Here is a 16,349-nt window from a genome sequence, read left to right as displayed (position 1 = left end):
ACTCAGGAATGCTCTTCATAAACCTGTTGCTGTATCCTTCTCCTACTTGTTCTAGGCAGTTCATCAAAGCAATGACATAGGTTATGTACCCAACAGCAGACCAGCTCTCCTAACCTGGGATAAAGACACTGGTGCAGCCTCCTCTCCCTTCCAAAGAATTCAGGTCCCTAGAACACCGTGTTCAAAAAACAGTCACTGATGGCACCTGCTTCCTTGCCCTTTGGCAGCTCACAATTTCAAAGCAGTGGCTTTCCTACTTGAAATCTTGTCTTAAAAACTGGGGTATACAATGCTTACAGATCCATCAGGTCACCTGCATGTGCCCAGAGCCCCTCACTTCACAGTATGGCATGGGCAGAAACATCTTCCCATCTCTTTTGGAGATCCACAGCAAAAACTACTTGGCCTTTTTAAGATCACAACAGTGGCTTGACAGTTTTAAGAAAATTGCTCATTTTTAACTTGTTAGAAAAATGCAGCAGCAGCTGAATGGACAAAGATACAGCACTTCTAAAATGAAGTTTACCTTTTATAAAACTCCTGTTTCCACCACAGCAAACTGAATATGAAACCCCTTTTGCTGTGCTGTGACTATGTATTTGCCAATAAACAAAACATTCAGTGCAGCCATCTCATGGATACCAGCTGAGCAAGAGACCAACATAAATCATATGCTGGGTCACGTGCCAGGGGACTACATCTGACCTCTGCTTCTGGCTGAGGCCATACCACAGAGGAGAACAGAAGTGCTGGAAAGGTGGTTGACTCTGCCCCTCCTCATGCTTTACCACACTGTGAGTGTTTCAAAGGTCCCAGCAGTGGCTACCTCACTGTGATGCCATGACAGGGGGCATGAGGTAGCAGATCTGACTGAAAGTACTCACACACAACCAGAAAGCCTGAGGTGGAGTGAAAGATGCTCACCACAATGTGTGATGCCCCAGGGCTAATAGCTGTCAAGAACAATCTCAGATATTCAGACCCTAAAAAATAATTTTCTTCAGCAGAGGATAACCCAGCTTCCCAGGAAAGTCAGATACACACACAATATCTTTCTCAATGGGTAATGCCTACAGAACCAGAGTGTGAGAGAAAACAAAACAGGCAGCAGGAGAGGCAACATGCCAAGGAAGCTCCATCCTTGTGCTGCAGGCTGGCTGTGGCTCTTACCTTCTACGCAGATCTTCAGCCACTGCTGCCCTGCAGCTGAACAAGTAGGCTCGCAGGGATTTTAGCTGCTGTCTCAGGCGGACCACAGTTGCCAGAGGTTCAACATGACTGTACAACATGGGATTTTCCTGCTGGATATCAATTAATGGCTCCTCATAAACATATTCCAGGAACTCTTTGGCTTGCTTTGATACCTAAAAAATAAGGCAGTTTAGTTAGGCTTTTCTCCAAACTCTTTTTAAGCAGATCTCCCCCTCTGTCATCTGTCAGCTATTCTATGCATCTGAAAACTTAGTCTGTTAACAATTACAAATGGAGACAGAGTTGAGAGAGATCCAACTCTCTCTGCTTATAGCCAAGTCAAACTTCATCAGGCCCTTCAAAATTGCATGTATGAGATAGCTACTTACCCAAAGTACAGTGATATCTGCAATCACATATACTTTTGCTGCACAGTAACATAGCTTACTGTATTTTTTTGAAGTCTAATATCTGAATAACCAGTTTCTTCCCTGCTAATATTTTTCTGTTTGTTCACTACTTTCTTTTTGTGCTTTGTAAAATACAGATAAATAAAACTGAATCTTATTAGTATTACTCCCGAAGTTCCATCTGCAAGAAGTTTTTCGTGCATTTTTCATGATAGTGCCCTGTTTTATCTACACCTGCAAAAAGCTACTGTAATCTCGATAAATGAATGAGACTCTTGATCCTTAAGTGAAAAGGTCAAATTCCCTCTCATTTCTGATTTCTGCATTTTATCACAGCTGGAAAAGAGAAGATGGGCTTACATTAAATGAGCTGCAAATCACCTGAAACTCTGCTACAGAAATATTACTGGTTCCACAATTCAATTAGTCCTCCTGGACCTCTAAGTCAATGTTTACTCTAAGACAAGGGAGGGATGAGTTAGGCTAACAAAAATAGAAAGGGCACACATGCCACAGCCTCTTGAGATTTAGGAAGTTATTTCCCTTCTGGCGCTGTAGGTAAGAACAATACACATCCTTATAAATAGTACCAGTTCCAAAACCATCACAAGTAACTGGCTACTGACAGGGGAAGCTAGCCCCAGATGTAAGCTTTTCACAACATTTAATACAAATCTAAGAAATATGCCAAGACCAGCCTTCCCACAAATAACTACACAGATAACAAGATGTGCAATTTTAAATATAGCAGACCATAACTACATAGGTTTCCCAGGCCCTGAAGCTGTATTAAATATCCCACCTATTTACATTAAACACCCCACTAATTTTTTATTTTTAAATATCCTGCATGTACAAAGAAATGTGCCATCTGAGTGGAATCAGAGCAAACACTGCAACACAAGCAACTCAGATTTTGTATTTATCAAATGTAATCAAATTTTTCAAATTTATCAAATTTTTTAACACTTTATCAAATTTATCAAATTTTTAAACACTAGCAAATTTATCAAATTTATCAATTTTTTTAACACTAGCAACATTGATATTTTATTATGCTTATTGCAGTGCATTTATAAGCTGCAGTTAAACAACCCACTTTTACAATCATTAACCATCTGACTGCAGTATCTCAGCAATCCCTTGACAACTTCTGCATCTATAGTAATTATTAGACCTCTTCCACCAATGAGCAAATCAAAGCATGTATTCCATGATTCCTGAGGAGGTGTGTGAATGCTTGGCACATGAGTGACTAGCTCCCCCCATCAGGAGGACCGGTGCTCAGTTCTGTCTTTGTCTATCTCCTTGCTTTAAGCCTCTGTTGAGGTGATGGACTCCTCATCCACCTGCCCTGTTGTCTTGGGAACTGGAGGGTGGTTCCTGTCCAAATACTGCACCCACACCTGTACCCCACATTGGGCATCTCTCCTGAGGCATTAGGAGCACAGAAACAAAGAGATGCCAAATTGAGATCCCCTGAGTGACTCTGCCATATGCATACACTATGGTGACCAAGTACTCCTGTGCACCACTGGTGCTGCATGGTCTGAATGCAGCCTTTAAGGAGAGAAGAGCAAAGCAAACCTTTCCCTCTCCTTGCCAATACAATGCACCCATGGAGTGCTGATTGCAGGAAAAGTAGTTTTGCCCAGCATCACTGGCTGACAGATAGGTGTCAGTCCACTCTGCATGGCTGACACAGGCACAACATGTCTTGTAAAACATTAACTCACATTGCCAAACACAGCAGTGTTACAAGAGGCTGAACACAGTCTTGAAACAGGAAGGGTTGGGCGGTCACAGTAATTCATTATTTTAGTACACATCCTAGCATACTCACAGTCCCCCAGCTTTACTGGGCAGTAAAACAATCCTATTAAATCAGCCAGAAGGAGTGAGAAGACGCAAAGTGCAACAGGGTTTCAGCTTTAAATGTCATAAAAGGATGGATGCTAACATTTCCAGACTTTTCCTTTTTAAAGCCCGCAAACTTACAGTTCAAAATTCAATTTACCATCAGTCAGCTTGAAACCTTCTGGCACAGGGAGTTCATTCCCTACTGTGTTTGTCTGGCATTTTGTGCAGCCTGAAAGCCACCTGAAACAACCTGCCATATTTAGAGGGCTTTGCATGCAAACAGAGAAAACACTTGGCCTAAGCAAAAGGAAGAAAGAGTATTCACAAAACTGCCTCTTTTCTTTTGCCTTCACACAAACACATGAAAAATACAAATATAAAAACAGTAGGAGACATGGGGGAAAAAGTGAACCTGGGGACTGAGCTGCAGCTTTGTTTTGACAGAAGAAACATGTCTAACTGCTAAGTCCTTTCAAAGAACTTCTGTTGCAGCCAAGATTTCTCTTTTCCTACCCATGTGCTACCAGATGTTAAGTGCATTGTTGTTTTTCAGGATCCTGGATATGGGAAAAGACAGCTCTAGAGAGGTTTATTGTTTCTGATTTTCATGACCTCTTGCCAAAAGCAGACAAGAACCTCTCAATTTCCAAACTTAACTGATGCCACAGCTTATTTTACAGCTGCTCCTCAGATGCTGAGCTCATGTAACATAAAAAGAGAAACATGCCCAATTACACTGTAAAAGCTTGTGTCTTACAGTACTTTTTGGTCCTTGCTTTACCAGAAACAGGACAGACTCCAGAAACCCCTGAGGAGGTGGGAAATAGGTGGCAGTGGAAAAAAAAGCAGGTTTGCAAACTCTTCATTCAATTTTGGTTCCAATTTGGTGGACTGACAGACACATTTCAGACTGTGTAAAAACAAAGAAGCTTTTGAATCCTGGAGTCCTCTCTCAGTCCTGACCATCAAATGTGATATGTGCTTATTTCCTGCAGGACCTCTTTGGAGTGTGTGGCCAGAAGTACAGCCAGGAACATGTCCCCTCTGCAGAAGCTCCACTTTCAGGCAGTGCTGTGCTACGTACAAGGGGCAGGGCAGTGTGCTTATCTTCACCTTCCCTACCTGCCTTAGTTCTTGCTCTAATAGTTGGGGATGATGTTGTTTTTTCCTACCTGAGGGGTTGTGTTCCTTTGTTAAATTCACCTCTCTGAGCACTTTCACACAAAGACAGGTAAAGCAGCTGCACAGAATTTGCTTGTGTTTCCAAGGCACCTCATACCTGTTCTGTCTACAAAAAGTGCAAAACAAAATTTCTCACTATTACAGTGAGATGACAATAGATTAGGCTTTCAATTAATGCTTAAGCTTTAAAGTCCTACTTCTTTTTGTGCCTCAGCTGCCTATACCACAGGAAATAGACTAGAGCATGGTTTTTACACTGCAGGTTTAGAAAAAAACCCAGTTAATTTTCTTGGCAATATTACTTGATATGAGGTTTTTGCCTCACTATCCACCAGCCCCATATCAGGTCTGCTATACTACCATGAGGTAACAAGTTTAGTCCTTGGTAAAAGCATTCAAAAAAATAACTTTTAAATATTCCTAACTTCTAGGCATGGGAGGGCTTTTAGTCTCCACACCTTGGAGCTTTGCAACTTTGAAGAATCTTGCATTTCACAGAGCAAGACTATAATTTTCCTGATAGCAGGCTCTACCTTTTAATAATCTCCCCATCTGACAAATTTTCTTCAAGAGACCTGCTTTTCCTCTAATAGAGCATTTACTGGTTATTTTTTTCTTTTTCAAATAGCACATAATAATAATATTTGCAGACACAAAACATCAAACAGCCTCTCCTAACAGTGGCTGCTAGGTCTGAAGCTCTAGCATGGTCTGGATTCCTTATGAGTTTGTTATTCTTTCAGCATATACTGCCTGAGATGGCAAAACAACACTGTTACTGTGTTTGCTGGTATAATGCTTTGAGGCATGTAATCAGTGCCTCTATCTAGCAACCAGACACCGAGGCAGCAGAAAATAGCAGATTATAAAAGTTTTAGAAAAGCTCTTGTGTGGCAAGTGAACAACTGTAAAATTTTCTTGTTATGTTACTTTCATCTGTTTGGTTCAATTAAGTGCTACAGCAACGTCCTTCTAGTGTCCTCAAAATGTTCATGCCAAGAGACAGGACATACTGGGCCTCACAAACACTGCATTTGGCAAGCCACTTTCCTATAGGCATTTCCACAATTTAGCATCCATCAGTAAACTGTGCCAATCCTTAGTCCCTGGTGGTCATGAAACAGGTACTCCTCAAAGCTCCAATAACTGCAAGAATTAGAGCAGTTGTTGTGTGCTACCTCTCCCTGTCCCTTGAACAGCCAGATAAGCAATGATGAAAAAGATGCCACCAAGAAGGAGGAGCATCACTGCTCCTGTGGAGGAACACCTTAGATCTGGCCAAGGAAACTGTGATGAAAACACGTCTTGTTAAGAGATCATGGCTCATTTTATCAAGAGGGACAATGGAAACAGTACTAGAAGACAATGCCTGCAAGCTTCAGGCTGTTGTGTTTCTATCAGCAATTCAGCTCACTTGCTAGCACTCCAACCTGCAGGGAGATTACCTTGTATTTGGAAGTGTCCCAGTTATGAACCAGCCGTGCAGGGATAAGGAAGCTATCATCCACATGGCAGGTGCTGCAGTAATACCATCCACTGTAGCTGCACACCTTGGCTTTCCCATTGGACAAACCTATGGAGCGCTGGCAGCCTAGAGAAAAGAGAGGAACAAAAGTCTGGGTCTGTACACCAAGATAGAGGTACACATTCAGGATGGAGTCAGAAAAGTTTGAGATCTTTTTAATATTTTATTTACTTTACCCAAGAGACATTTCTCATTCCATAAAAAAATAGAGAAATAAATATCACTATTCTTGGACTAGCACTGAAAAAGCACACACTAACTTGGGCATCTGTGACAAAGAGTTCAAACAGCAGTCAAAAGATACTTAGCACTTCTCAAGAAACAAAGGCAAAAGACTTGCTTGTGAGACACTGGTCATTTAAAAGCCATGGCCATCCAAAAACCATGGCCTGAAGCGTAGACAGACCACATTCTACTGTATGCTTGTTCCAGAGAGCTCCCATTTGCCTCACAAGAGAATGGGCCAGCATCGCCTGCCTGCAGGAGTGCAAGCCAGCTCCCGCTGGCAGCCAGAAGGGATGCTGACTTGGCAGGTAAGACTCAGCCACAGAATTAGCACAGCCAAAGCAAACCACCGTCAGATCATGAATAATAACTGAGCAGCAGTCACACTGAGAATGAGTAGTTCTTGACTAGCAGTAGTGCCACAGCTCAGTTTCCAGCAGGGTTTTTATTTTCCTTACAATTGCATTACTCTGTGTCTTACAAGGTCTGAGGTCTGCCTGACACTTTTTTCACAGCTAGATCCCTTGCCTCTTCCCATGTTCTCTTGTGTGGAGTCCCTGGGGAAAAACAATGTATTCAAAAGCTGCTGCTTTAGTTGGAAAGAACTAATGCAGAGATCTCCTTCACCTGACCACCTGTTTTCACAAAAAACATAAAAATTCAACGTACTTGACACTTCTGTCTTTCAATAGTGACTAAAATGAGCCAGAAGGTTCATATGATGTTAGGGTAGATGGCTGAAGACAGACAGCACAGTCACATTAAACAACCTGCTCAGGAAGTGAGGTTAAAAATGTTTGGGTAAAATACATCATGTGGTTGTTAATAACACCACTAGACACAGCACACATGACAGAATTTCTGTTTTTCCTTCAAATGCCGGTGTCCCCGTATGACATTTATCGTTTCAGCCAGAACACCAGAGCTCCACTCTGGCATGTGCTGTATGCTCAGACGGTCTCTCCTGCAGCTGATTAGAAATACTGAGTAGCAGAATCCTTGTACATCACTTTTACTGCAAAAGCATTGATTAAACAGAGTTTTTCAGACAGAGTTCAGATAGAAGACCGATTGCTTTTGTCAATATAATTAATTTCATTTTGTGTAATTATGTGACTTCTCCAGCTGAAAGCATCTTTTCTCCCAGTTACACTGATTTGAGGAAAGATTGCAGGTCAGCTATTCTAGGCACAAACTGAGCTCCTCCTTTCCTACATCAAATGATGTCACCATGTCCCCCTCTGCTCTAATAAAAATCATATAACCTACCAACACAATTAGCATTTCCACCTCTTTCACACTCCAGAGCCATCTGGCCACTGATTCTCTGCACTACCAAGTGAATCAGGGGACATGTCCTGTTTCCATCCCCTTCTTCCCCTGCCCTATTTTTTTTTTTTTTTTAAAGAAAGGACATGTAGTTTCTTGGAAAAAGTAAACATGTAAACTGGTCAGTTGATAAAAGAGATAATTATGTTCCTATCTTCTCCTTTACCCTTCATAAGACCAGAGCATAAGTACTGATGAAGTTCTAGTGATAAAGCTATGTCTGAATGCAAGCAGTCTCCCAAGTCAATGTCACTGAAACCTTATAAACATTCCCCACTACCCAACACTTACTTGTCTGGGGATGAGGATGGGACAGGACATACTGATTTCACCTAACTAGCACCATGCATTCCACTGGCTGCTACCTTGTCTTAATGCCCTAAATCCTGTCTGTTAGACTGAAGGCAAGAATAAGAAAAGGTCCAATTTGAACTGCCAAAAGTCTAGATTAAAACATTTGCAGATGAGAAGTAACCACTTTAAGGCCTAATTACTTGCAGCCTCCTAGAGCCAGAAACTCATTCCAGTCCACAGAGACAGTTTTCTCAGAAGAGTGATAAAGCACAGAAATGCTATGGGGCTTCTCTCCTCCTCCCTATATCCAGCCCGTAAGAACTGAGGTCTCCTCTCAGGGTGAGGAGAGTCTCAGCAAGCAATTTTGGATGCCCTTCATCTTCAGAAAGGGTGGTTTTATGAAGAGAAGGAAGTGGAAGAAATTTGCACCCAAGCAGCATGCATTTCTTTCTTGCTTGTTACAGCCCTTTCCTGAGCCCACATTTATTCCCTTGTTCCTCTTTACACCTAGTATTTTTCATTCCTCATCATATCCTCAAGAAAATATGTTCTGCAAAGCTACATAACAGTTGTGTAGCTGGGGTTTGTTAGATGATAATATGGCACTGGCATCCACTTTACATCTTCCCCTACTTTCCAAGCTTTGCTGTTTGAAAATCACCATCTTTTCCATTCCTCTCTGTTGTGATTCATAATGATGGCTATTTCTACAACCCTTTCAAATCAAGTTATCAAAGCACTGATTTTCTTTGATGTTATGCAGTTCAAAGTGGTGTAGTGTGACAAACATATTTCTGTGGCATAAACCACTTATGCTACTTTGTTTTTTTAAGATGGAAAAAAAAAGATAGATCAAGAATGAGAGAGAAAGAAGAGGAAGAAGGAATAGCCACTGGTTTAATGACCTTGGAAATCCTGCACCTGGGCATTCAGGTACATTGACTTGCCATGATGTTTACCAGAAGCAAAGCTAGTACCGACTCCTGGCTTAAAACTCTTGAGCAGGACAATCCTCTCCCAGCAGGACAATCAGATGTAGCTGACCATCTCCAAGATGGATAACACAAGTCAACAGATAGTTTAGGGTTTGGGAAAGGGACCGTGTTTGCAGAGAAAACACTTAATTTCCTACATAACTAGAGAAAGCACCATGCACAGGATGGGAGAAAAAAGCAGCAGAACTTTCACCAAACCTCTCTCACCTATTCCTAATGCTCACACAGAATATTATCTATATAACATCTGTACAAAGGTCTGGCAAACCCGGATCCTAATGCAAAGAGATCATCCTACCCTAAAGAACGTTACAGAGCAAGCTACAGAGGGAAGAAGTGGAGCTGTAAGGTATACTTAGCAAAGAGAGGGAAGGAATCATCCCAAACCTTTCATCATGGAAAATACAACAAAACAGCCTTGGAATCAAGGAAAGAAAATAGGGGTTAGAAAAAATAGCAGCAAGAAAGTGCTGTTGAGCACAGATGAATCTCTCTCAACAACACGTCTTGTGAGCAGAGCAGGAGTATCAACATCAAGAGGCTCATGTCCAAGTGTGAAGCCTTCAGGAAGAAAATAGTACAGAAGGTGAGGTTAAAAAGTTGTAACAAAACTCTCTCCTTGACTTAAGGTGGTAGACAAGTACGGAGGAGGAATCCAAGACATCTGAACACAATTCCTCTTCTCTGAAGCACAGAAAACACCACTTTCAGGTTGCTGCATACTCTTGTGGTCAAGGAAGACACACACAGCTATCCTTTTTATCCAGATACCTTTCTCTTTAATCTTTTAGCAAGAAAAGACTGGAGCAGCTCCACATTGAAACAGAGAAAGTGAAAGACCAAATTAGAATCAAGTACACAACTGTTTTCCTTATTCAATAAAGTTCCTTGCTCAGTAACAGGAAAAAGCAAGTCCCTTGTGATTGTGTGCCATAATTAAATCTGTGACAGATTAGCATAGAAGCTAATTCATTTAGAAACAACATACAATACAAAGAAAAGAAAATGATCCACAGACTTCAAAAGGCTTTCAGCTTGATAAAGGCATAAAGCAGACTAAGCAGAAGGAACACAGCAACAAATTTTCAGTGTTAGATCAGACATACAACATTGCTCTATCAGCTCAGCACCAACAGAAATAAGGTGAGAATTACTTCAGTTGCTTATCTTTATTCCTGTGCATCTATCCCAATTCAGTCCACCATGGGAAAACTCAAATTCACAAGGAAGATATACTAACAATCCAACTCAGTTCTCTCTTATGTCTACACAGGTTTGCATTATGCTTTGTCCTTTTCCCACCATTACTTTCCAGAGCAATTTTATTTCAACTAAGTAATTAAAAACTTATAAACCTCCAAGCAAAGTCTGACACTACTCACCTTGCCTACATTTTCTGTGAGCTTCTTATGAACTTTAAAAAAAGACAACAAAACTTTAACAGATTAAAGTAAAAAAAAAAAAAAAAAAAAACCCACCAAACAAACTGTGTTGAAACCATGTGGGTTTGACCCGACCAAGTTATAATTACCTCAGCAACATATAAAACTCCTGTCATGTCAGCAATGTACACATCTCATTTTAATTATGAACTAGACTAGCTTCTCCAGAAATAAGGAAGGCTTCACGCATCCAAAGGATGGCCAAACTGTTCCAAGTCAATGGAAACCTTGACTATCAGCTATAGCTCAGGACTAAGTGCTAAAATAACAGACTTTCCATCTTAGCACCATTTGAAGGTACAATGCTTGTCTTTCCTGTCTTACACATTCCAGTTCAGCTGACTTAGCCTACCAGTGCAGGCTTGGTGGCTGTGGGCTGAGGAGACTGGACACTCCAGACAGTGACCCATCCCACCCTATGGGAGATGTCTCACAGGCACCCAGCTTCAGAGCAGCATTCCATGGAACATGAGAGTAATTATTCCCTAGGCACCCAGTCTTTCTTCAAGCAGCAAAGATTGGATTGGTGTAGACATCCAATATTTAGATGGCTGGGGGTAGGTAAAGTGAACAAAACCCTTCATATCAGTCATGCTGAACACACAGAGCTGTGACTTTCTTTGCAAAGATGAACAATCAAGAAAAAAACCCCATGTTGGAAACAAGTCAGGTGATAGCACATGTGGGTGCATACACAACATTCTGCATGCCTGTATTGTACATGCCCTTTGTAGAAGACAGCATACAGGCGTGCTGCAGCTTACACAGCTAAATTCTGCCTTCCCAGTAAAACTAATAGTAGTTAAGCCTGCAAATATAACACCAAAACTTAAAAGTCAAAGTGTAAGCTTGCATTTCACATATGTAAGTCAAGAGTAACATTTCATCACTAAATGAGAACTAAAATCCTAGCTGTGTCAAATGACAAGCAACAAAACTATACATTTGGAGACTAATTTTTCATGTGCTTGGATTTCCCCTCTTGAGTTTTACCAGAAGATAGATTCTTTTACCTTTTGTGTCAAATTCTAAGAGGTGGCAAAGTTACGTTCTTCCCAGAAAATACGCTGTGAGGAAATTACAAACAGATTTGAAGACATACTTTACACATAAGCTGTTGTTTGTGACCCTTTTAACACATGGCCAGTTTGCATTCTCCTACTGTACATTTTCAAATCTTTTCCCTGTGTTCTCAGGACAACAGTGCTGAGGAATAACACCATACACCTCAAACTAATCTGGTACTCTTTTCCCCATGCCCTTATAGGATTAAGGGTGCTTTGCTGAGACTCTGAAGTGCTCCCTGATAGAAGGAAATGGGATCTACCATGGAATGACTTATTGGTAGGATTCAGTAATTCACCAGCTCTTGGGTCAGGAATGGGAACTGAACACTGGGCCAGCTCTTGAAGCCTGCCTGCCAGCTAGAAGTAAGGAGATAATGTAAGCATAATTAATAATGGCATTCCCACTTATACAAACATTCATGTTTGGTTCTATACACTGAGAAGGCAGACCAGAGAACAGAGCAAAGAGCAGGCCAGCCATTTGTGTGATCAGAACAAACACTGGTGCCAGCACCCTTAGCCAGGTCATTTAGCAAAATGAGTCTCTACTTAACCCAGTTTTCAATTCTGATCTGTAGTTAGTTTGAAGACCACTTACCCCTGCACTGCTCACTCCCTGACTTACACTGAAGGCTACCTGGTTTGCCAAGTTTCATTTATTTAATACAGCATTAGCATGCCTAGAAATAACCAGCTCTGTTTCTGCTTGAATACACAACTGGTTTTGTTTCTTCTTTTAACAGAAGGAACAACGGTGCACTAAGTGTGGTTACATATTTTTACCAATGCTATTTGGCTGAATTTCTTCTTGGTCACACATCACTACCACAGCACTGCCTCGGGCACATGAACTACCCAGATTTACACAGCACAGGTACATGTCAGAGACTACAGACGTTGCAAAAGGCCAGACTGAGAACCTAAACCCTTCCTAGCAGCTGGCCTCTGGTTTGTTCTGTAATTTCTTTTACGTTGCCCCTGATTTGATCCACACGCAATAGTTTTGTAATAATACACTGCTTTGGCATGTGACAGAAGAGGGAGAGCCTTGCCAATACACACACAGATGCCTTAGTTTTGCAGCAGTGGACCCTAAAGCAGCCGTTTTCCTTCAGTGTTTGTCCCTCAAGGCTGCACATCTGCAAGGACATTCTTATGCTAAACAAATGCACAGGGCACTTCACAGGACTTTTTTTCCAGAACAGCATTAGGAGGGGCTCCCTGTGATGCTGGCTTCCCTGACATGTCTGAGATGCACACATCTTTACTACCTCTTCTCCTCTGTCAAATTTTGTTAGAACAGTCAGGTGGATCCAAATTTCATGGGGCAAGAGTAAAACTGAGCAAACAGCATTGCGACATAAGCCTTGCTTTCTTAGGAAACTAAATTAACAGCCATGGCCCAAACTAACTCAGGAACCTGGTATGAACTGCAACTGCAGAGAAAGTGTTGTGCAGATCCCGTGCCTTTCTGGGAAGGTAAGGTCTTTAGCAGCATTGGCTTGACTGATTTAAAAGATGCTAGCCCAACAAATAAAGCTCTCTGTTGCATACAATTCTCTAAGAACCTCTGGGTTCTCCAGAGAAGAACTGTGGGGGTGTGGGGGTGGTGTATAAGTGCTGGAGTTTTCACGTCTGAAAAATACTTCCTTTTGTCCAGAAGCAGCTTTTTTCCATCTCAACAAAGGTGAGACTTGGACATTTAGGCTGCCTGATTTGGGCATTCTTTTCTTTGAACTCTAAGCCAAAAGATCCCTCAAGACTAGTTTCATACAACAAATGGACCAAAAAGGTCCCCAGACAACCAAGAGTTCTTTGGGGGTAGAGGAACTCATACCTAGCACCCACAAGCCAGGAAGAAAGGCGGCATAGCCAAAAACAGCCCATGCTTACAATAGAGACACGTTCACACCCAGCAGAACTGAACTCACAATAGTACAATAAATTAGCACGCTGCAGACTTGTTGACAGGGGCAGATTAGAGCAATGGGGTCACCTATCCCCACGCAGGCAGAAAAGGCACCCTTCAAGGGTGCCGGGGGAATATGTACATTAATCAGCCAAGACAGTTGTATCAGCAGTTCCTCTTGTAGGGCTGAGACAAAGAAGTCACTTAAACACCAGTTGATTGCAAAGTGCACATCAGGGCACAGAAAAGGCACTGAACTGATCAAGTACTTATCTAAACTGCACTTCCAGGCAGCAGCAGGCCAACCCCAAACCAAATCCCATGAAGGTGAAAATCTCACTCTGTGAAGGTGCCAGCCAAATGCCAGGAGGGTGAAGGACCCAACTTCTACCAGACAAAGCCAATAGTTTTTACTGTCACTTCCTCTAGTCATGCCATCCTAGAACTGCACTGAAGAACTCATCAATGAAGATTAAATATCCTCTGTGATCATAACTGATCACTGATAAACAGTTTTAATCAACCCAAGTATGTGGTATCTTCTGACCTTTGTCCAAAATGAGCTGTCATATGGCAAAGCACTGTGGCCCAGCACACTCGTGTTTTGAAACATGTAGGTCCACGGCAAATAAAGTGCTCCCTGCTACACAAATTCCAGTCACCCTTGTTTGGAAACACTCCCCCCACTCCTCCCAACAAGTCAGTGACCTTGTTTAAACGTGGTGTATTTTCCAAATACTAACTTAGACCATGTATTTTTCTGCTCAGCTGGTTTAGAAATCCCACTGCTAGCAGTGGAAGTTTTACTTTTAAATGCATAGAAATAGGGCTTGAAAGTCACATACAAGACTAAAAGACTAAAGCCTAAAGTGAAGATACCTAAACAATAAAACCTCTACAGTGCAAAACATTCCTAGGGCATTTTACAGAGTCTCAAATACAGGGAAGGTAAAAAGCTGCTGAAGCCTTGGAAGAAAGAGAACAATTGAAATGAAACCAAGCACAAAACAAATACAGTACTTAGAAAAAGTACAAGCCTAAAAGCCCTGGACAGGTGAGAACAATGGTTATTCAGAACTAAAATGTGACAAGAGTGCTAAAAACCTTCCAAAGAACCTTATGGTATTTTATTATTGTGCTGCATTTCTAGGTTTATCCTCTAGCATTTTTATTTCAGTGACATGCTACAAAATAAGTGTTGGGTGTAACAACGGTTCACTAAGGATTTGCTAAATTCAAGGATGCTTCTCAACTATCTGTATTTGAGAAGTTTCAACTGTAAGGCTTTTTGAGAAGTTGAACAAAGTTGACATCGCACATGACTATTTTGTTTTGTTTTTAAAATACACTTGCTGCCTTGCAACCTATTAGGAAATATTTTCTTTTCATTAAGGGAGAAAAAAAGGAATTTTATTTTTACTGCAGTAGGGACTGATTCCAGACCAAGGGGCTGAGATAAGAGCAGAGGTTGCATGACCCGTGCATGTTGCACTGGGCTGTCCCCCAGCTACACACAGGATCACAGCACTAGGTGCAGAATGATTCCTTGAAAGACAACAGCTCTCCATCTGCGGCTTCATTTGACAGGGCTGCAAGCTCAGGAAATAGCACATTTACTAACCCTGGCTTCTCTGCACCTAGTGTTCAGCTCAACCAGCCAAGTCATTCAAGCCTTAATAGGAGTATTTATCGTTTTGGCAAGTGAGAAGACATGGAGAAAGCAGGGAGGAAAAGACAGAAGGCACCCTAGAAGAGGAGCAAGGAAAGCCAGACAGAGAAATGAAAGGGTGCAGAGCACATTTTCCAGAAGGCAGAAATTCCCACATCCATTAGGACTTACTATCTAAGTAACAGAGTTCCTGGCAGACACAACTGACTTCGCTGGAAAAAATGTCTGTTTTAATAAAGGACAGGGGGAAAGAAAACAAAAGGTGAAACAGAAAAGAGCCATCAAAAGAACAGGAGCTATGCAAAAACAGGAGGCAAGGGCAAAGGCCATTTGTCTTCCCCATCTAGAGAAAAGTGATGTCCCGTGACAAAGAAATAACGACAGTGAAGAGCACCTGGGGATATTTGCTCCTTACAGACCTCCAGGAGAACTCCTCCAGGAAAAAGCTTTCCCTAGAAGCTTTTCTCTAAGCCAAAAATATAAATAATGGCCACAAAATTAAAAGGGCTTATAAACTCCCTGCCTCTCCACTGCTAATCAGTGGCCCGTTCATCATTTTTTTCAAATTACAACAAGTAATGCCCTGCCCTCTGCAGTAAAATGGAGTTAGAAATGTGGAGAAAAGCTTTTGTATCTGCTGATCAAGCAAAAGACAACTTTTTTCCAACTGCCCTTCTGACTCCAGGGTATCAACACTTTGTCCTCCCTGCCCCATGACTACATCTGACACCACTGCCCTGGCTTCTATCACGAGTTGAAAAGTGCTAGCCAGACTCCAAGATAAACCTTGTCAATAGCGAGGCACAGACATTTACATTCTTCTCTACCTGCTTGTGAATATCAGCTGTTTGTCGGGGACCAGTTCCTTAAAAAGCTTTTACTGAGGGAGAAAAGGAAAGGGGGATGCCGAGAGCATTTCAAACAGGAAAAACGGGGAGGGGAACCCCACAAAGACTGCAAAGAGAAAATAAATTTTAAAAAGCCTGTCCCCATCAGGTCCTCCCAGCAACCTTCTTTATCAGAGGTTCATTGTCAATCAATTAGCCAAGGCAGCAGGGGTCTGGAGGAAGGGGGGTAGCTCGAGAGACAATGGTCTGCCCTGTTGTATTACTATTTAATCGCTTTTCCTAAATAAATAAAGCAGCCCTGAGGTGCTGTCATGTCAAGAGAATTTATAACAAAAAAACCCTTCATTTTTCATTGGTCATTACTTTTCCTTCCCTCCCACCCCTGCAGGACTAGAGAGGGTTA

The 16,349-nt window shown here is 41.8% G+C and overlaps 1 protein-coding gene across 7 annotated transcripts in view; it reads right to left on the bottom strand.

The window, feature by feature from the left end:
- Nucleotides 1–16,349, bottom strand: part of PLEKHM3 (pleckstrin homology domain containing M3) — a 75,037-nt gene that overhangs the window by 48,119 nt on the left and 10,569 nt on the right. For all 7 annotated transcript variants that reach the window (XM_053982862.1, XM_053982865.1, XM_053982866.1 and 4 more), the window contains exons 3-4: nt 6,089–6,234; nt 1,171–1,364 (exon numbers count right to left, since the gene is read on the bottom strand). In XM_053982862.1, coding sequence (XP_053838837.1) covers nt 1,171–1,364; nt 6,089–6,234 — 340 coding nt within the window. The remainder of the gene's footprint in view (nt 1–1,170; nt 1,365–6,088; nt 6,235–16,349) is intronic.

Source organism: Vidua macroura, chromosome 7 (genome assembly GCF_024509145.1).
Source record: "Vidua macroura isolate BioBank_ID:100142 chromosome 7, ASM2450914v1, whole genome shotgun sequence".
NCBI classification, from domain to species: Eukaryota; Metazoa; Chordata; class Aves; order Passeriformes; family Viduidae; genus Vidua; species Vidua macroura.
The sequence above is the reverse complement of the archived record's forward strand: the minus strand, read 5'-3'. Positions and strand labels throughout refer to the sequence as shown.